General features: G+C 34.8%; 1 protein-coding gene across 9 annotated transcripts in view; it reads right to left on the bottom strand.

Moving 5' to 3' along the window:
- The window catches only part of INPP4B (inositol polyphosphate-4-phosphatase type II B), a 778,175-nt gene that overhangs the window by 180,172 nt on the left and 575,719 nt on the right, over positions 1–22,284 (bottom strand). For all 9 annotated transcript variants that reach the window (XM_086704171.1, XM_086704175.1, XM_086704169.1 and 6 more), the window contains one exon: positions 15,828–15,975. In XM_086704171.1, coding sequence (XP_086560297.1) covers positions 15,828–15,975 — 148 coding nt within the window. The remainder of the gene's footprint in view (positions 1–15,827; positions 15,976–22,284) is intronic.

The raw sequence follows: 22,284 nt of genomic DNA, 5'->3' as shown, positions 1-22,284 counted from the left end.
GGTTAATTTTATGTGTCAACTTGGCTGAATCACAAGGTATCCAGATATTTAGTTAAATGCTACGGTAGGTGTTTCTGGGTGAGATAAACATTTGAATTGGTATACTGAGCAAAGTACCTTGTCCTCACTAATTTTGGTAGGCCTCACCAAGCAGTTGAAGGGGTTTAGAGCAACAGGTTGACCCCTCCCTGAATAAGAAAGAATTTCTCTTGACTGGCTGACTTTGAACTAGGACATGGCTTTTTCTTGCTTTTGCACTCAAATTGAAACAGTGGCTTTTCCTGGGCTTCAAGCTCACTGGCCTTTGGATTAGAACTGTATCATAGACTCTCCTGGGTCTCCAGTTTGTGGACTTACCCTGAAGATGTTAAGATTTGCCAGCCATCATAACTGTGTGAGCCATTCCTTATAATAAATCTGTCTGTCTCTGTCTGTCTCTGTTTCTTTCTACACACACACACACACACACACACACACACACACACACACACAAGGTATTGATTCTGCTTCTCTGGAGAACCCTCACTAACACACTAACTATACAGGGATTCCATTACAAACATTTCCCTCTGTTTGGGGCAAAATGTTGGGGAAATGGGGTGGGATGGAAAAATCTAGTGTAGCTCAGGACATTTCATGATCTATCTCTCTTGCTGTATTTTAATTTTTTTTTTCAACGTTTATTTATTTTTGGGACAGAGAGAGACAGAGCATGAATGGGGGAGGGGCAGAGAGAGAGGGAGACACAGAATCAGAAACAGGCTCCAGGCTCTGAGCCATCAGCCCAGAGCCTGACGCGGGGCTCGAACTCACGGACCGCGAGATCGTGACCTGGCTGAAGTCGGACGCTTAACCGACTGCGCCACCCAGGCGCCCCCCTCTTGCTGTATTTTATAGATACTCTTGATTAATCTTCAACAAAGAAGAAAAGAATTCAATGGGAAAAAGACAGTCTTTTCAACAAATGGGGTTGGACAGCTATATGCAAGAGAATGAAATTGGACCACTTTCTTACAACATAAACAAAAATAATCTCAAAATGGGTTAAGGACCTATATGTGAGACATGAAAATCCTAGAAGAGAGCACAGGTAGTAATTTCTCTGACATTGGCCACAGCAACATCTTTCTAGACTTCTTCAAAAGAAAAATGACTATAGAGTTGCTTAGCTCATCTAAGGGACATGCACAAGAAATCTCTCTAGTGCTGAAGTCACTGCTCCACATGTGAGAACCTCTTTTACTAGGACTGTGAACCCAGAATAATAAAATTTTAAAACCTGAGTATGTAAATTCAAAAATTCCTGAAATTATGAAAAGTAATCATTGTAAGAAAGAGTAACTGAGAATAATAGTTAATTCATTTACAAGAATGTAGGAGGACCAAATAGCCTGATAAAAATTCATATACCAAAGGCCCAGTAAAAAAAGGCATTAAAATGTTATTTGAAATTGTTATTACCTCAGTAAATAGAAATATTTCCCCACAATGAGCTGCACAATACCATTTTGTACAATAAAAATAGCTATACAATTTAACCAGAGCCTTCTGGTAGTTATCATACTCTAAAACTATATGCGGTCATACACGGGTACAAAGTGTAATAGCCAGGTTGCTTTCATTCATTGAGCAAAGTTAGACCTTAAATCAAACCTAAAAGAATCATAACAGAATTTACCCATTAGGGAAAAAAAATTAAACACTAAACAGTCAATGAAGAATAGATGACATAAATGACTCGGGGGTGGCTTCAATTTCATAAAGTGGTTGGGTGACACCATAAAGCTGAACAAAGTTCAACTAGATGTCAAGTTTCACAATATTTTTCACAGTATGTTCAACCCACAATTCAAACCGTCTGTGCTTGAACCCATGTGGGGATAAAAACTGCAGCCATAAATCACAGGCTTTGAAAAAAAGTGCATTAAAAAAATGACAACGTGGTTAATGTTGCAGTCCGTGAGTCACTATTTCACTGAAAAATGATGGGATATTCTGAATGGTCACTCCTGATTTTCACCTGACATTAAAATAAGCAGCCGTTGTACTGTATATTCAAGAAGGTTTCAAGTTATGTACAAAGACTAAACACTGGAACACAGGAACTGCAGGGTTTAGTTGTAATCACTGTAGCAGTTTGAACTGATGAATAGCCAGATTCCATCATTTAGTTTTATGGAACTGTGTTAGAAAACAATGAGGGATAAAAATAAGCATGTCTTATTCTACCTTAAAAGTCTATTTGCTGTTCCTGATCAAGGTGATTTGGTGTTTATTTACTTCTTCTTTTTTTTTTTTTTTTTTTTTTTTTTTTTTTTTTTTTTTACTGTTTACTTATTTTTGAGAGAGACAGAGACAGAGCGCAAGTGGAGGAGGACAGAGAGAGAGGGAGACACAGAATCCTAAGCAAGCTCCAGGCTCTGAGCTGTCAAAACAGAGCCAGATGCGGGGCTGAAACCCATGAACATGAGATCATGACCTGAGCTAAGGCCAGTCACTTAACTGACTGAGTCACCCAGACGGCCCGGTGTTTATTTACTTTTAAGTAACATCTTATTTACACTTTGAAGTTTGTTTTCAAGTTATCAAAGATGGATGATATATATATATATATATATATATATATATATATATATATATATATATATATATATTTACTATCTTAAAGCTCAGGGTTCCACTGGTGTTTAAAGTGTGGCATATAATGTGAAGTCTGTCTGAAATCCACATATATTAAATGCATGTCTTTTCATTCTGGGTATCCATGAAAACTATGAACTGTACCTGAAAGTTCAGGGGGCAAAGCAAAAAAGTGTGCTGGCACTCTCAGCACCTTTCCATTACTCGTGCTCATAAGCTTAGAAATTGAAACCATTTCAGGCTGTTTTTCCTTCCCTTTCCATCCCTAAACCTGGAGTGCCAGACACCTCCTAGTCAAGTTTCATAATTAGATGCCATTCAAGTGGCTCCACAAGATGCTTGGCAGTGAGTCTCTTTGGTGAGCACTGTAAGGCATTCCAAGTAACCAAAAATACTTCTGTATAGAATGTATCTCTTCTTTATTTTCAAAACAAACCTTGGACACACTCGTTCCAGAGCCAGCTGGACTAAGCACAATTAAAACTTCAGGTCGACTCAGCACATTTCAAGTGCTTATTAGTCACATAGCTATCATCTTCAAGTAGAGAACATTTCTAACATCATGAAAAGTTCTACTGAATGACATTGCTTTAGACAAATGAGAAGAATAGAATTGAGAAGTGAAGTGATTTATTGAATGCCATATTGCTAGTAAGTGGCAGAATCAAGACTTGTGCCCAGGTTTTGTGACTATAAATCTTGCTCTCTTTATTTTTTTAATTTTTTTAATGTTTGTTTATTTTTGGAGAGAGAGAGAAAGAGTATGAGTGGGGGAGGGACAGAGAGAGAGGGAGACACAGAATCTGAAGCAGGCTCCAGGTTCCACACTATCAGCACAGAGCCTGACAAGGGGCTCCAACTCACAAACCGTGAGATCATGACCTGAGCCAAAGTCGGATGCCTAACCCTTACTCTCTTTTTTATTTTAATTCCTGGTGAGTATGGTTTCTTCCTGAATAGGAAGACTGAAATCTCTCACTTGAGGGACTCACCTGAATGCAACTTCTATTCAGCTCAACAGAGGGCTCACTCAAATATTTTGCTGAAGTGTTCCCTTACCGGCCAGCCTTGGCTACCATAATTCCCAAGTATGTCAACAACAGAACAAAATTCTTATTTATTTTCTATTAATTTAAAAAATATGCTGTTTATTATGGTTATTTATGTCAGGCAATGTAATAAGAAGTTAACAAATATTCATTCATTCAATATGCATAACAGCCCACTGAAATAGGTATTATTATTATCTTCATTTTACAAATGAGGCAAATTAAACTTAGAGAAGTAATTTACCCAAGGTCACCCAGATAGTGAGTGGCAGAACCATGATTAACCCAGGAGATATGTCTTTGGTGTCCATGTTTTAAACTAGTATACTAGATGGATTCTCCATTAGAAACATTGTACAATATGGGTGGCTCAGTCATTTAAGCCTCCGACTCTTGACTTCGGCTCAGGTGATGATCTCACGGTTTGTGAGTTGGAGCCCCACATCTGTGCGGACAGCACGGAGCCTGCTTAGGATTCTGCCTCCCTTTCTCTTTGCCCCTCCGCTGCTTGCTCGCTCTCTCTCTCAAAATAAAATAAAAAGAAATTAAAAAAAGAAACTTTATACAATCTCATTCCCACTAGAAATCACTGCACAGAACATGTATCTTGATACTACAATTTGGAAAAACAGAGTAAGAAAACCTTTTATCTTTTACCTGCAAATGTAAAGTAGAAAGCTTGATGTCACCCTTCTCATTCTCCACACTAAATTCTAACGGGCAGGAAGAAAGAGTTTTATACTGTAGTCCTTCTTTAGATGCCACTGTTGTTTATTCTACATCTGTGTTGTCCAGTAAAACTGTGTGTGATAATAGGAATGTTCGGTAGCTGTGCTATTTAATAGGATGGCTATTTAGTCATATGTGACTATTGAGCATTTGAAAGGTGACTAAGGTAACTACAAAATGGAATCTTAAATTTCATTTAATGTTAATAAATTTTAACTTAAGTTTAAATAGCCATATGGGGCAAATGGCTACTGTATTGGATAGCACAGACCCAGATGGTCCAGCTGAGAACCTGTCAGGACTCCTTTCTTTCTTCTAAACCGCACGCTCACCTACTATCAGCGACATACACCAATCTATTCAGTCATGCAGGCCAGAATGCTTGAGTCATCCTGAGTACTTTACCTCCAGATATAATCCGTCAGGAAGTTCTGTTGATTTTAGCTGCTTAAAAATGCACAGAGGTATGTATACTTCTCCATTTCTCCCACTACCACCCTGGTCTAAGCCACTATAATTATCAGCCTAGGCAACAACAATATCACCTACATTGTTTTATCCCTCTACATTTGCCTCCCTTTTTCTTAAATTTATTTGAGAGAGAGAGAGAGAGCAAGACAGCACAAGCTAGCGCAAGCAGGGAAGGAGCAGAGGGAGAAAGACAGAAAGAATCCAAAGTCAGCGCAGAGCCCAATGCAGTGAGATCATGACCCAAGCCCAAAAGGAGAGTCAGAGGCTCAACCAGCTGAGCCACCCAGGTGCCCCTCCTCCCTTTTTCTAAATGCAACCATATCATTCTCTGATAACAGTTTCACTTGTTCTTAGGAAAAATATTGCATTACTGAGGGCTTATTATATGCTAGATATTATGCTAGATTTTAGAAATAACACAAGAAAATTGACAAGTTCTTCCTTTTCTGTGGCCTAGAAGTCCCCAATTAATTTGCAGCCTGATTCTCATTCCAAAATCACTGTTTCAGCTCCCAACACACCAGCTTTGTGGCTGAAGACATGCCCAGCCTGCTTTTCTGCCCACTGGAAATTTGTGGTAACGCATAATGCACATACCTATGAGATGTGCCAGGTTAGTAAGCTAGAGGAGGTTAAAATAAATTATAGACTCAGTTGTGTGTCTGAAGCACTATAGCATTCAGCTAAGATCAACAATAGTAATAGGTTTGCCATATGAAGTGTCTACTGTGTATGTGATTCTTTACATGGATGGTAAGAGTGGTTTCCACATACTAAAGGTCTATGAATGCATGTAGCAGGCCATGTCACATAGCTATTATATGTCACGTAGCTAATTGTGCCATGTCACATAGCTATTAAGTAGAGTTTGGGAAAGCCAGCTTTCAAACCCAGAGCTGTACTTACACACACACACACACACACACACACACACACACACACACCTCAAAACAAAACCCTAGAGTCTCCTGATTGCTCATTTAATTACTACAGTAGCCTTATAAGACAAGTGATAATGTTATTACCTACAAAAATGTAGAAATTGAAAGATTAAGTAATTTTCTATAATCATAAGCATGTATTGAGTGGCAGAGGTTTTTGAACTAAGGTCCATAGTAATTCCAATTCTGTGTTTTTACCATTACAGCACACTTTCCCCTGCTCATTCCATTTTAAATAATCTTGGCACAATAGGGAAAAAAAAACCTCTCAATGAGTTTTGCCATATTTGCTCCTGTGCAGATATCGTAATATTCAAACAGCAAAATAAAACACATATTTCTATCGCCAGCTTGACAATACTAAGTGCTCTACAGGACCTCTCATTAAATGATACCAAGAATCCATAACAATGAACTTAATGGCACACAGCATCTGCCCTGGATCCTGGGAGGCAGGAGGGCAAATGCACTTTCCATGATAAATAACACACCACATAGTATTCCAACTGAGCATCAACACTGCATGAAGAAAAATGAACAGAAGAAATAACACTAATTGGATATGAATCACCAGTGGAGTCCTCATGTAATATTTTTTATTCCTCATTTTTGGATCTTTAGGACTAAAGATTTTTCTCAGAGTGAGCAAACAAGAGAGACAGAGAAAAAAAGTACCATGAGAAACAAAGTGGAAGAGAACATTATAAAACATCTATGAGATTCATCAGTTTGAGGTCTATTTGATATATATGAGATTTAAACAGAATGACTGGCTCCCTATCACTTTTACCACTGATCAGTGTTTTTTTAAGGTCAGTAAAGATTTTCAGTGTGCCTTTATTTTATTCAAGAATGCAAATGTTGATAGACCTCTCAAAAGGCATGTGGTTCAGCCACACCAGATTAAATAAGGCATGGGATGAGGCTGGAGAAATAAGTAGCCACAAGGTCCTGCTTGCCTCGTAGGCCATGTAAAGGCGAAGCCTGTCTGGTGATTAATAAATCTTGAAACAAAGTACATAAATTATATTTTAGAATGTTAGACCATGTCAAATGCACAGGCTGGGTCACTATGTTGTATAATCCTACCGTGTGTCTTTTTGTATCATGAGGATGTTTTTGAACAAGAATTTACCTGAATATATTCTACTTTTAGTTTATAATTCTTAATACATAATCTTAACACTTTAAAAAAAAGGCACTTCTGTAGTATTATCATCTTGAAATAAAATGAACTTTTATATGAGATTCATAAAATGCATTAAGATAAGGTAGAAAGTGAGAAATATTTTCTGCATTTGTCTCAAACTAGATATAATGCTTAGGAAACCAATTTAACAGCATATGATAATATTTAAGTAAGCATGTAGAACATGTCTCTAAAACATCTATCTCTGTGCAACAGCTAGGCTTTCAGCCTGGAATTTCAAAATATCTTACCAAAAAACCTTTTTCATACATAAGAATACACTATGTTCAAGAAATAGATTTAAGATATAGATATATGTCTACATAGATACACTTATAGTTATATAATAATATAATAATAATAATGTAGCTATAATATGGCTATATTAATATCTATAATAGTAGAGGTATAGAATACAGAACACTTGACATATACAGTGTTAAAAATTGTTTAACTTTATCGATATAAAATATTTTATCACTATAAATTTAGTATATGTACAATATTTACAAACACTAATATATAAGACAAAGCGTGTACATTATCCCTAAGAGGTAGTAATAAAACTTGAAAGTTTGTATGTCCCAAACACTATCACATTTTTCCCTACTAAAGTATTTTGGTTCATATTTTTTATATTTTATTTACAAGATTGTTTCTCTGCATCATACATATAATATTTATATTTTATGTAAAATCTAAGAAAGCCTTAAAGTTCATTGATATAAAATATTCTTATCTTTTCTTCTAAACTCCCAATGTACATGCCAGAAAGTTTCTCTTTCCCCACCCATGAGATCAAAAGACAAAAATGAATGACATAAATCGAACTAATTTTCCCCTGGGGAGTTTTATGGATCATAGGGTTTATGTTCACTGAAATATTTCATTTATTTAAAACTTGTTATACCAAACTAGGTTTTCATATATTTTATAGTGTAGAAATGTACATTTATTTTTTAATATAAAGCCAAACACTATATGGCCATAGAACCTCCCGTCCAAATGGTTGTGTATGCACACCATGATTTATATATTTGTAGCTGTCATGAAGCTTCAGCTCTACAAACACCAGCATTTTATCTAGTAACTAACATATTTCAGTGTAGACTGAGCACAGCAAACCTTTAAAGTAGGACAAAATCCAAAGAAAACACTCAACATAAACAAAATATGTGGCAACACTAGAACAAACTATAAAAATTTTATAGGTGGTAGTTTGGCAAGACCTACATGACTTGTTTGTGTGCAAGCCAAGCTGAAGGACAGTAAAACTTAAAGCATTATAAATACAGGCAAAGATGCACATAAACACACACACACACACACACACACACACACACACACACGTTTTCACGCATTCTACATATTTAGAATCTCTGAGTTGTCTTTAACATGTCATTCTTCTTTTCTTTTCCATTATATTTCTTTTCCATAATAAATAAGCCAGTTGCCATTTCCCCTTATCTTTCAGGCATGCTAGATCAAATAACTGGTCTGTTTTTTAACACTAACCCTGTATGTATCATGATTATTAAGTAATTCAGTAAACTTCTCAAAAGCAAGGTGTTACAGTGAGTACTTTGTAAGCAGAACCTCCCCCTTCCCTTCCCAACACATAATTGTAGTATGGGTCTCAAGATATTAAATATCAAGGCTGTCTCAAGAAAACTCATACTGGAAATCTGAATTTTATAGTATTTTCAATCAGATGTGACCCATGGATTTTAAGAAGATAAAGCCACAGGCAGAAAAGCCATTAGTAGACTGTTGCACTATCACAGGCAATACATGATGGTGGTTGGGATTAGAGCAGGTGGAGTGAACATGTACAAAAATGAATAAATGAGTTTTTTATGTTGTATACTTGAAATTAATATAATGTTATATATCAAATATGTCTCAAAAAAGAGAAAAATAAACAAAACAGAAAAAAACAACAGCACATAGTTCATGCAAAAGGCTGTTTCAAAAAAAGAAAGAAGATAATAAGGACAAAACTAGAAATAACTAAGACAACAGAAGACTAGAATTAATAAGTCCACAAGAATTCTCTTTCAAAAAATCAATAAAAATAAAGTATATTAATCTTTACAATAAGCATACAGAAGTTTTTTATACATGAAAAACTAAAATAGTGTTTTGTATGCATAAAAGAAGATTTTAGCAGGGCATATTCTTGAATATAAAGAGCAAAGATTCCAAATATTCAGTTCTTTTAAAAGTAATTTTGTTGTTGTTACTGTTTAATTTTCTTAATTACTTTGGTGTTGACAATGGAGAAACATGGAAACTAGCAAGTATAATAAGGAGGTAAGAGAAACGGAACATTGAAAAAGTGATATTGAAAATACTAAGTTTTTAGAAATGCAGCTCATTTGGCATTTCATTTTATAAATGTAATCTAACAAGTCCCAGATAATTAAAATTTATTTCTTTTTAAGTTTTTAATTTAATTATTTTGAGAGAGACAGAGACAGTACAGTTGGGGAGGGGCAGACAGAGGGAAAGAGAGAGAGAATCCCAAGCAGGTTCTGCGCTGCCAGCGCAGGGTCAAATGCAGGGCTCAAAACCCATGGAGCCATGGGTTCACGACATGAGCCAAAACCAAGAGCTTAACTGACTGAGCTACCCAAGCACCCCACCAGATAATTAAAATTTTAAATGTAAAACAATTAAACAAAAATGTTGAAAGTATTAATACTGAACTGAACTCAAAATAAAGGGAAACTTTCGAAGTACCCCAAAAGGCCACGGAGAGTCCATGACATTTCAGTGGTTTCCTGTCAGCCCATGATAGAAACCACTAGGCATCCAAAAGACACTGCAAGGAATCAAGAATCCTTTTGTCACAGTTGCCATGAAAACAGAGTAAGCCCATCTTCATTTACCTACATATTTTCTTGAGGTAGGGAAGGGGGAATACTTAAATTCTAAATGGTAATTTTCCAAAACAAAACAATAACAAAAACAAAAAACAAAACAGTCATCCACAATTTTTAGACCAAGTCTGAGGGAGAACTAAATTTTGAATAGACTTCGATGTTTGAATGTAAACTGTTTAAATTAAAAGAAATCAAGATATGGTTAGCTGGCAAGTCTATTCTTTAATTGTAAGAGTTTATGTATTTGCTTTCTATTGCTGTGTAGAAAATTACTATTCTAAAACCATCATCCAGAGATAACCATTTTTATTATCTTCATATACGTGTAACTAACGCTCTAGTATGTTTCTAGTCTATTTTTCCTTCTAGTTATTTATATATCAATAAAAATTAAGATGCAATAATTTTCACTATTTAGTGTCCTACACTTTTATTTAACATATAGTAGAATCACAGATTTATTCATAATACAACTCAGATGTGCAAGGAAAATTAACCATGATACCAGAGCATGATGGTCATAGGTACCATAATTCTGCTTCCCACAATAAGACTTATGAAAATGAGAGTAGATATAAAAAACAAAGATACAATATCCCTTCTGAGTGGTCTATTTAGAGGAAATTTACTGGGGTCTTTTTGGCCATTTTCTAGAGTGTGCATATATCATTTTTTATGGAAAAAATCCAATATAATAATATAATATAATATAATATAATATAATATAATATAATATAATATAATATAATATAATTTTCCCAGGACAGATTTCCAAGGATGCAAATGAAGTGCTTTGTACTGTTTAGAAGTACTAAAAGATAACAGCACTATGCCACCCGCAGTCTTCATCAAAGAAAGTAAGACAGTTCATCTAAGTTGTGAGGTTTAGGAGGGAGGTTGAGGTGAGTAAAGTACTTTCTGGGATCTGAGTAAGACTGGGGTTAAAAGAAGCTGAGAAAAGAACTTCAGAGTAAAGCTCTGTCCAGGCTGGAGATTCCATCCAACCAAGAGAAATGTTAGAAGTTCTTTTTGCAGGACAAGGCCCACTCTCAGATTCTTAATTTATTATATTATGTTATATCATATACATTTTATAATGTAATATAATTATATATTATATCAATTCATAGTACACTATAAATATGTCTTTTTTTAATGTTTATTCATTTTTGAGAGAGACAGATCATGAGTAGGGGAGGGGAGAAAGAAAGGGTGACACAGAATCCAAAGTAGACTCCAGCCTCTGAGTTGTCTGCACAGAGCCCAACATGGAGCTCAAACCCACGAACCATGAGATCATGACCTGAGCCAAAGTTGGATGCTCAACTGACTGAGCCACCCAGATGTCCCAAAATAATTCTTAATTGAATTAATTTCTCAGTTGGATGCATATGTCTTCAAGTAAATTTTTTAAGCAAGTTTTGTGAGCGGCATTTTTTGAGCTCCTGCATATTTATGTCACTTCCATTGCCTTCATTCATAAAATATTCATAACCTTGCCCTATACAATAAAGTGGGGCCATAGCCTTTTCCTCTCAAAAATTAGTAGATGCTATTCTATTGGCTTCTGCAGAGAAGTGTAAGGTTAGCCTGATTTTAGCATGTAAACAACAACAACAACAACAACAACAACAAAAAACACCAAAGCTCCATAACTTTTTACTGTTTTCTTTCAAACTTTTGCATGAGTTGTTCCTCCCTAAGAGTACTTCAAATTATTTGATAGTGCCCAACCCTGTGCCTTGTATATCTAACATCTTTTCCCCCATCATTCTGAACTTTTTTCACCCTCATTCAGTATTTGAGGAGAACTTATTATATTTGTCTTCCACATTACTGATACAATTTCTCAGTGTCAAATCTGTTTTCTCTGGCTCTCTGGATTTCAGTTGGTTGCTGCATTTTAAAATTTCATTATTCCTTCCATTATCTGTTTCTTTACAGCATTTTCCCTAAAGAATAATAATTCTTTTCTTATGGGTTTCTGATTCTGCTTCCTAATAACCATACCTTCTTACACTCTACTGAGATGGCTAGTCAGTTTTCCTATATTTTTCCTTATCTCCCTTTTGTGTCTTCACAAAAGTGTGATTTTTTCCCTCTTATTCTTTATAAAATGTTAAAGATTCATTGTTGAATTTTTAAAAACTAATTATGGGAGATTTACACAGAAAAGTTGGTGGAGAAAGCAGAAGGTATATGAAACAGGTTGGTCTTTACAGTGTCTAGCCAATTTTCAGATCTATCAGGTATTTATATAATTGAGTTCTATAGGATTGAAATTGGATTTTCTTCTCTGAAAAATTCCCAGTGTATACCGATGACAGTTCCTAGTTTTGTTCCTAGCAACGCAACTTCATATTTGGATTCACTGTTCCTTTGTGTCCACCAAAACTGCCCCCAGGCCTATCTATGTGTTTGGATTTTTTTTTTTTTTTCTGTAAGCGCAAAGGAAAAAGAGATAGGAAGAGAAGAGAACAGGTAAATGGACAACACTTTGGTGTGCTAAAAAGTAATAAAACCAATTACAGAGGTTATGCGTACTAAACTTTAATGGCTTAATGGCTGCTTTCTCCTTACTCCCTACCCATTATTTCCCCCTGGGATTTACTGTCTGTGAATGGATAGACAGAGAGATATTAACTGGAGTGAAGAAAAGATAGGGGTTAAAGATAGCAATGTGGAAGATTCACAAGTAGTAGACATGCAGAAGGTCAGCTGATCAACCTTTAAGGGGTCTCTAAACTGATGACGAAAGACAGACTGGAACAATAGTAGGGGTCTTTTCATTTTCTTTCCTATTATGTTGCAGTATTTTTAGATAAACAGCATTAGTGGTCCATCGACTAAGATGCTAAACCTTAAAACATTAGCCTAATAATTAGTGATCATGTTATAAACAGTACATTGTATAATAATAATGTATTATTATTTTAAAAATTTTAATATTGTGGTATGCTAATCAATTTCCATGTTTTGTGAAAGGTCATAATTTTCTATTTTTTGTGTCTTTATAGATTATTTTTTTAATTAAAAAAATTTTTTTTTAATGTTTATTTATTTTTGAGACAGAGACAGACAGAACATGAACAGTGAAGGGTCAGAGAGAGAAGGAGGCACAGAATCTGAAACAGGCTCCAGGCTCTGAGCTGTCAGCACAGAGCCCGACGCGGGGTTTGAACTCACGGAGTGTGAGATCATGACCTGAGCCGAAGTCGGCCGCTTAACCGACTGAGCCACCCAGGCGCCCCTATTTTTTTAAATTTTAATTCCAGTGTAGTTAACATACAGTGTTCTACTAATTTTAGGCGTACAATATAGTACTTCAACAATTCCATACATTACTCAGTGCGCATCACAATAAGTGTACTCTTAATCACCTGACCTTTATCACCCATCACCAATCCCTCCTTTCTGGTAACCATCTGTTGGTTCTCTATATTTAAGAGTTTGTTTTTCAGTTTGTCTTTTTGTTTTCTTTGTCCATTTGCTTTGTTTCTTAAACTCCACATATGAGTGAAATCATACGGTATTTGTCTTCTGCTGACTGGTTTATTTCACTTTGCATTATATTTTCTAGATCCATCCATGTTGTTGCAAATGACAAGGTTTTATTCTTGTTTATAGCTGAATAATATTCTGATATATATATATATATATATATATATATATATACACACACATGCATATATATATGTGTATATATATATATATATATATATATTATATATATATATATCACCTACTAATGGGCATTTAGATTGCTTACATAATTTGGCTATTGTAAATAATACTGCAATAAACATAGGCATGCATGTATTCCTTTGAATTAGTTGTTTTGTATTCTTTGGGTAAGTGCCCACTAATGGGACTATTGGATTTTGGGGACCTCAGAAGAAGAAGAGAGATTAAAAAAAAAAAGGCAGAAAAATTTTGAAGAACTAATAGCTGAAAGCTTCCTGAATTTGGGGAAGGAAACAGAAACCCAGACCCAGGAGGTACAGAGATCCCACAGCAAACTTTACCCAAGGAGGTCCTCACCAAGACACATAGTAATTAAAATGGCAAAAATCAGTGATAAAGAAAGAATTTTAAAAGCATCCAGAATAGTTACATATACAGGAAACCTCATAAGGCTATCAGCAGATTTTTCAACAGAAACCTTACAGGCCAAAAGGTACTGGCATTATACAGATATTTTAGTGGGAATTTAGGACTGGCTAACTTAGATGGAGTTTTCAGGGGCCATTTTTAGGGCAAGGCCTAACTCTACTTTTTTTTAAATCTGCCACCTCTGGCAACTCCTCTTCTGTGGTTCTCAGCTGAAATAAACGTGCTATGACCTCTAACTCATGCTTGTTTATGGAGTCCTTCCTTATTCTATAATCCCTGTGAGGAACAGTTATTCTCTATAAAACTTCCATATGAAATGTGATCTTTACATAACACGAGTGGGAATAATTCTTAGTGTTCAATAATCTAGAATACAACAATGCTGAGGATGAGAATTCTTTTATGACTTTGAAGATCCAAACTCTTATAAACTTGTTTATCCTTCCTAGGAATTTGTTGTTTTCATTACATACTCTTAGTACTAGCTATAGATAAGGATGATATTGAATAATTTGGCTTACATTAATTCATTCTTGCCGCTGGCTCTTATAAGTAGTCTGCTTAGTTTCCTGAACATGTTACAGCTTCTCTTGACCCAAGTCAATATCTGTTGTCTGATTTTTGTGGTCTGATTATCTTCACTCTCCTACTCTCAAATATATATCTCCTTGTCCCTCTTTCAATATTTATTTCCCTGAGTCCCGGTTGTTTCCTTACAACCCAATTTCCTATCTGATTTTCTCTAAAATCTTGGCTGTGTGTTTTTTCTTTTACTTATTCCTCACATAGAAATATAGTATCTGTGTGGTCATTCCTATTCTAAAATATACTGTCAATATTGCCAGGTTTGACCTGCTTTGTCCATTGTTTGCTCACTGTTTTAGATCAAGATGATACCCTTGGGAACTGTAGAATCTACCAAAAGGGTACCTACTATTAAGTAACTTGGTGTATTAATGTGAACATAGGCCAGAAATCCAAATTTTAGACATTTCACACTTAGGTATGTATTTCAGCAATTACAAGTGTTACAAAAGTATCTGCTAATTTTCTGAAATGTAGGCCCTTAACAGTGCTTAGTATAATGTAGTATTCAGCATTTTTAAAGTCACTAGAGGTTTATAAGGCAGAAAAACAATGTTTGATCTGTCATGGCTCAGAGATATTCTTATTAACAAACAGTTCCCAGATCTTTCTGTTTTACTATGGCAATAGATTTAATTTTGCTAGATAACAACACCATCCATTAATATAGCATACTTTATGAATCATCTAAAAGAATTTTTAGACCAACAAATATCTGAAAGCCTTGTTACAGGTGAGTAGTCCAAAGAGCCCAGGAGGCATTTCTTACAGAAACAGTAATCATAAGCAGATGAGGTAAAGACAAAAGGATTATTAGTAAGGTCAAAGTTCAGATTACTAGATACACACCAACTATATAATAGAAATAAATAGAAGCAATAAGTGAGAGTCATATATGTAAGTTTAAAGTTTCTAGTAGTCATAGTTTAAAAGTTAAAAAAGCAAGTGAAGTTAATATTTAACCTCCATATACCCCAAATTTTAGTAATTTCATTATAAAATCGGCCTTTTTATATTTGTGTGATAAGAATTCAAAATCTCGTGTGTATTTTACACTTAAAGAACATTTTTAATTGGACTAGTAGCATTTCAAATGATTAACAGCCATACAGGGCTAATGGCTGGGCAGTAAAAGTCTAGATTTTTGTGTTATAATCATACTTTGAGAAAAAATGTTTTGTAGAAAAAATAATGTGAAAGACAATCACAAATTATTTTCTCTTACCTACACAAGTCTTCTTTTATGTGAAGAGAAATCAATTCCTTAGGAATATGAAAAGAAAGTATGCTCTCTGACATCTGCTCCCGGATTCGCATCCACTTATTGTCAGATGTAGGAAATCTATATAATTTACACACTGGGTTCTTTAACACTGGGAGGGAAGAAAAAAAATAAAAGGTTAGTAGTTAAATTATAAATACATGCACATTAGATAAAGATCAATTAACATAATTATTAATCATTGTACCACTCTAATTATTTGTTTAATCAAAATTTGGTTTTATCATAATTCATTAGTGCATTTGAATTTCTAACAATTTTGTTCTTCTGTTTTCTTCAGTGGCTTCTGAGATATAAAGTTGTTATTAAATTAAAAAATAATACATCAAATTCCAATTCATAAATGTGGCTATTGTGGTTCTCTAATTTACCACCTATTAATTTCTTTCTCTTCCAAAGATTTTCTTAAAGCATATGTATTTATAAATATATGTAAAATATATGTACTTACATATAATACACACGAAAAATATATTTCTGAATTTTTTCTGATCATTGTTAGTCAACTTTGCTCACTTATACAGTAGATGACAACTGACATGTTATTTCTGAGGTTTCAAATGGCCCTACTACTAAAAATGGTTTATTTCTTAATTGCCAGAAAGGTTCCTTGGATTAAGCTCTAGTACAATTCAAATATTACGTATACTTTAGTGCCAATGAGTCAATAAAATACTTTCCTAACATTACATATTGTGAGAAACAAGAAAAGGAGGCTCTGAAAAAACTGTATTTGTGGATGGAAAGTAATTAGGGAAGAAATACAAGATTATGCCATCCAGGATTTTAATAGATTTAGGGGAAAAATGGAGGGCCAGAGATTAAGATAATGCTTGATACTTTTTTCATGAGGCCAGTATATCTACCACACTCCCAAGCCATTTATTTCAGGTCAGAAATTGATTGCCACTGCTGTTTAGCATTGAATGCCTTTGTTTCACTTATACACCAAAGTTTAATGGTCAATATATTATCAAGTCAATCATCAGTCAAATATTTATGGTTATTTGGCTCCAGTTTATTAATAAAACTGATTAAAAACAAAATTTGATATTGAAATGGAGCACAGGTTACGTGGGCCAAGACTACTCAATATATAAGGTAAAATTCCTTTCAAAATTTAGGGCTCCCTAAGACTGTATCTCATTCACTACTTGGGTAAATATATAATAGCTTTTTGAACATTAAAATGAGGATCTATTCATCCATTCCTCTGCAATCATCCATTCTCAGAGGCACAGTCTATACATTATCATTGTCAGAATTGATGATATATCAAAAACCTTGATTTCAAAGATCCCATTCTTCAACAACTAGATTCAAATCTTCCAGTATACCTACCTACCCACTACTAAGAATTAGCCAAAGTGGTCACTTTTCAAAAACACCAATAGAAGCCAGAATATAGTAGAATATTTCCAATATGTTGAGAGAAAATATTTAAAATCTAGAGTTGTATGCCCAGTTAAAAAAAAATTAAAATAAAATCTAGAGTTATATGCCTGAAGAGATGATATTTTTAACATAAACATTATCTATAAGTTTTATCAATTAGATTATGTCACAAATCCATATATCAAATTAATTTTATTTATTTTCTTTCTTATTGAAGTATAATTGACATATAACATTATATTAGTTTCAGGTGTACAATGTAATGATTCAATATTTACATACTGTACTGCAGAATGATCACCACAATAAGTCTAGTTGACATCACCATCATAGCTATAATTTTTTTCTTGTGATGAGAACTTTTAAGGTGTACTCTTTTAATAACTTTAAACTACAGTATTATTAACTATAGTCACCATGTTGTATATTATATCCCTAAGACTTACTTATTTTATAACTGGAAAAGTGTACCTTTTGACTCCTTTCACCCATTTCACCCACAGCCACCCCTACTTCTGGCAACCACCAATCTGTTCTCTGTATCCATTAGCTTGTTTTTTGTTTGTTTGTTTCTTTGTTTGTTTTTTTACTAGATTACACATATAAAAGAGGTCATATGATATTTATCTTTCTTGGTCTGACTTATCTCACTTAGTGTAATTCCCTCAAGGTCCATTCATGATGTCACAAATGACAAGATTTCATTCTTTTTTATGGCTGAGTAATATTCCATTATATATATAGATATCTATTGATGGATCAATTAATCAATTGATAGATCAATATCACATTTTCTTTATCTATTCATCTGCTAGTGGACACTTAAATTATTTCCATGTCTTGGCTATTATAAACAATGCTGCTATGAACATGTTGGTGCAGATACCTTCTCAAGTTAATGTTTTAATTTCCTTTGGATATATTCCCAGAAGCAAAATTACTGGATAGTATGGTAATTCTATTTTTAATTTTTTTAGGAACCTCAGTACTGTTTTCCACAGCACCTACACCCATTTACAATCCTACTAACAGAGAACAAGGGTTCCCTTTTCTCTACACATTCTTTCCAACACTTGTTATTTCTTTTTTTTTTTTTTTTTTGATAATTGCCATTCTAATAGGTGTGAGGTAATAGTTCTTTATGATTTTGATTTGCATTTCCCTGATGGTCAGTAATATTGAATATCTTTTCATGTACCTGTTAGCCATCTTTATGTCTTCTTTGGGAAAGTGTTTATTCATATTCTCTGCCCATTTTTTAATCAGATTTTTTTTTGCTATTGAATTTTATGATTTCTTTATATATTTTGTAGATTGGGCCTCATCAGATATATTTTCTTTCATCTGAAATATAAGTGAGCCTATAAAAGAAATGATGATATTCCATTTTCTTTTTCTTCTTTTTTCAAGTTTTCATTTAAATTCTAGTTAGTTAAGATATAGGGTCAAATTTGTTTCAGGTGTAGAATTTAGTTATTCATCACATATAATTCTCAGTGCTCATCGCAAGTGCCCTCCTTAATATCCATCACCCATTTAGTCCATCCCCACTCACCTCCCTCCATCAGCCCTTTGTTAAGAGTCTCTTTTTTTTAAATTAATTTTTTTAATGTTTATTTATTTTTGAGAGAAAGAGAGATAAAGCATGAGTGGTGGAGAGGCATAGAGAGAAAGAGGGAGCCACAGAATCCGAAACAGGCTCCAGGCTCCGAAGTGTCAGCACAGAGTCCGACGCGGGGCTGGAACCCACAAACCGTGAGATCGTGACCTGAGCCGAAGTTGGACACTTAACTGACTGAGCCACCCCGGCGCCCCTGTAGTTAAGAGTCTCTTGGGGCGCCTGGGTGGCGAAGTCGGTTAAGCGTCCGACTTCAGCCAGGTCACGATCTCGCGGTCCGTGAGTTCGAGCCCCGCGTCAGGCTCTGGGCTGATGGCTCAGAGCCTGGAGCCTGTTTCCGATTCTGTGTCTCCCTCTCTCTCTGCCCCTCCCCCGTTCATGCTCTGTCTCTCTCTGTCCCAAAAATAAAATAAAACGTAAAAAAAAAAAGAGTCTCTTATAGTTTGCTTCCCTCTCTCTTTTTTTCCCCTTCCCCCTATGTCATTAATTTTTAAAGTGACAATGTTTCAAAGATGTAAGAATTTTACTACAACCTCAATTCCATCTCTAGAGTTTGAGAAGAAAAGGAAGTATGTATTGAATTCAACATAGTATCAGTAAAGTTAAACCATTTATGGGATCTCATGAATTCTAATATAGCTAACATGATCAGAAATATATATGCATTCTTTCATAGTAAGACAAAAACTCAACCTCTGAAATGTCCAAAATTGTCCTTAGTAACCTAAGTAAATATTCAATTACTTAGTTTGTGTATACTCAGTTTATGTGCTTCTTTTAAACCTCTGTTTTGTTTTGTTTTTTCGAGATTATACAGTATTTTTGTATTTCCCAAACTCTGGTTAAGAATCCTTCATTTTTCTTGTCTTTTATAAACAGTAAAGAATAGTTATTTTTTGGAGAATTTGAATTAAGATACAAAACATAAAATGCTTCATTTCCTCAGTTATCCCAAAAGTAGCCTTTCCACTTTTGATTTTATTGTTTTTATTTTAATGCTCTTCAGTGTGTTTAAGTATCAACCTTCACTGAAATGGCTTAAGCAGAAGTCAAGGGCAGTTTGATTAATGAGTTCTAGAACTCTCCTCTGACCATCTGGTACATATCAAACAAGGACTCTGTGGGAATGCTACTGTTTTTAAAGAAAACGCTTGGGATAAATTTAAAACAAAAATTCAGGCAACTTGATCAATCTCAATTATATCTCCCAACTAACTTTCATGTTACAGGTTCTGATCTTTTGAAATTCATAGATCTGCAAACATTAGTACTAAATCAGGATCTCAATGTAGCTATAGTGGGGTCCACCTTACAACCCAGTTTCATTCAGCAGCATTTCTTATTAAATACCTACTATGTATAAAGCAAGAACATATAGTCGGTATCTTAAAATATCATAAAAGGGAGTATGACTTAAAAAATGAAAAAAAAATATGGCCTAACATTTTACTGCTATGCAAATGTATTGCACTGGTTACAAGAAAGACCAGATAGGATGTTCTTAACTCAAAATTCTTACTGTGTTGATAATGGGGAGATTTTGTCATCTTCATATAAAACAAAGGCATATTGTATTCATGCACCAAATACTGAACAATGGATCATAAATTATGAATGCTTGTGTAACCTTGTTTTAATGTTTCTTCCTTATAGAAGACATTCAATTCCAACAATTCTGCATACTCATTCCAGCTGTGTGAATGAGTCCATCACTTTCAGCTCTGGCTCATTATTGATGCCAAGTTTTTCTTTATGTAGGAGATGCATTTCTGACCATACAATAGGCCTGTCAACTCAGAACACTATCTAACATCTATTATAAATTCTTTAAAGAGACCCCTGTGTGTGTGTATGCTCTTCATTTTTTTCACTGCTTTTGCCAAAACAATTGCTAAAAATATCATGTGACTGATTCTGCCAAGAGAAAAGTAGCAGAGATATTTTGGACTACATCATGGTCTTGAGATGACTTAAGAGTAAAGTTCTAAGTTGGTACAGATGTCGTTACATTTCTTTGAAGTCCACTCTCTATGGTGAGCACAGGAACAGAAAGTAGATGGCAGATCCCCCCCCCCCCCCCCACCAAATTGCAGCACAACTCGAATTTCTATATTGTTTTCTCTCAGACACCATAGCAGCGCTTCTTTAACAAGGTATCTTGCTAAGAAATTGTGAAAGCCAAGCTGTCCCAATTCTGAATTATCAAAGTAAAGACGCCAAAGAAATGTTCAACAGAGCCAACACATAGACGACACATTAAAAACAAAACAACATGGCTGTTCAAGAGAACTGGGGCAGAAAGGATAAACCAGAAAGATACCATAGGAATTTGTTTTTTTCCTGTTTCTGTGTTAGGGGTGTCAGTGGATAGACAAGAAACTTTGCAAATTTAGATTTAGGGACAAGGGAGTTATCAAAAAACCCAACACTTACTTCCTCTGGTTGTCTTTAATATATTTCTCAAGTGGAAGCTCATATGTGATTATCCTCATGAACTTTCTTGCATTCAGGAGGTGGTAGGAGTCACATATTTAAATGGAATCTGACTTTATTGGCTTTAAGCCTTAAAAAAATCATTATTTTGGAGCGCCTGGGTGGCTCAGTCGGTTAAGCGTCCGACTTCAGCCCGGGTCACGATCTCGCGGTCCGTGAGTTCGAGCCCCGCGTCGGGCTCTGGGCTGATGGCTCAGAGCCTGGAGCCTGCTTCTGATTCTGTGTCTCCCTCTCTCTCTGCCCCTCCCCCGTTCATGCTCTGTCTCTCTCTGTCTCAAAAATAAATAAACATTAAAAAAAAATCATTATTTTAATGTCCTACAGATTCTTGTAGAGAATTCATTCTGTTGCTTTTAACTATGCAGTTGTTTAATAGTTTAATTATTCAGCTGAATGTACATGCATTGCCTGTTCTCCAAATGCTACATTATACTTACTAAAGATAAGTCTGTGTAATCCAATTAGATACTGACATTCCCTCATTTGTACTTGGAAATATCTTAGATTTATATACATCCAAAATGTAGGTTGGCTCTTTTTAAGACTGGATGAGAACTAAAAAACCTAAATATAAATCACTAAAACACCATCCTGAACATGGTTATTGAAAAGAGACGGTAAGGAGACCCAACAGGAACACAGAAAACACAGCAAAGAGAGATCTGTTTACAAATAATAAAGATGAAATAAGTTGTTAAAAAAATGAACTCCTAAGAATGTTTCATTAATTTTCTCTAGATCTGTTATAAAATCTAACTTATGTTATTGTTTGTGTTGTTTTTAAAGGAGAAACAGAAAAAATGGAATAGAAAATAGGATATTTTCTATCTTGAACAAAGTGCTGCTTCTCTAGTCTAGTCAAACCCATAAGCTCTTGGCCCTCCATCTTCAATC

This window comes from Puma concolor, chromosome B1, assembly GCF_028749965.1.
Source record: "Puma concolor isolate L17-30 chromosome B1, mPumCon1.1.hap2, whole genome shotgun sequence".
Classification (NCBI taxonomy): Eukaryota; Metazoa; Chordata; class Mammalia; order Carnivora; family Felidae; genus Puma; species Puma concolor.
Note: the sequence above shows the minus strand (reverse complement) of the source record. Positions and strands in the feature narration are given on the sequence as shown.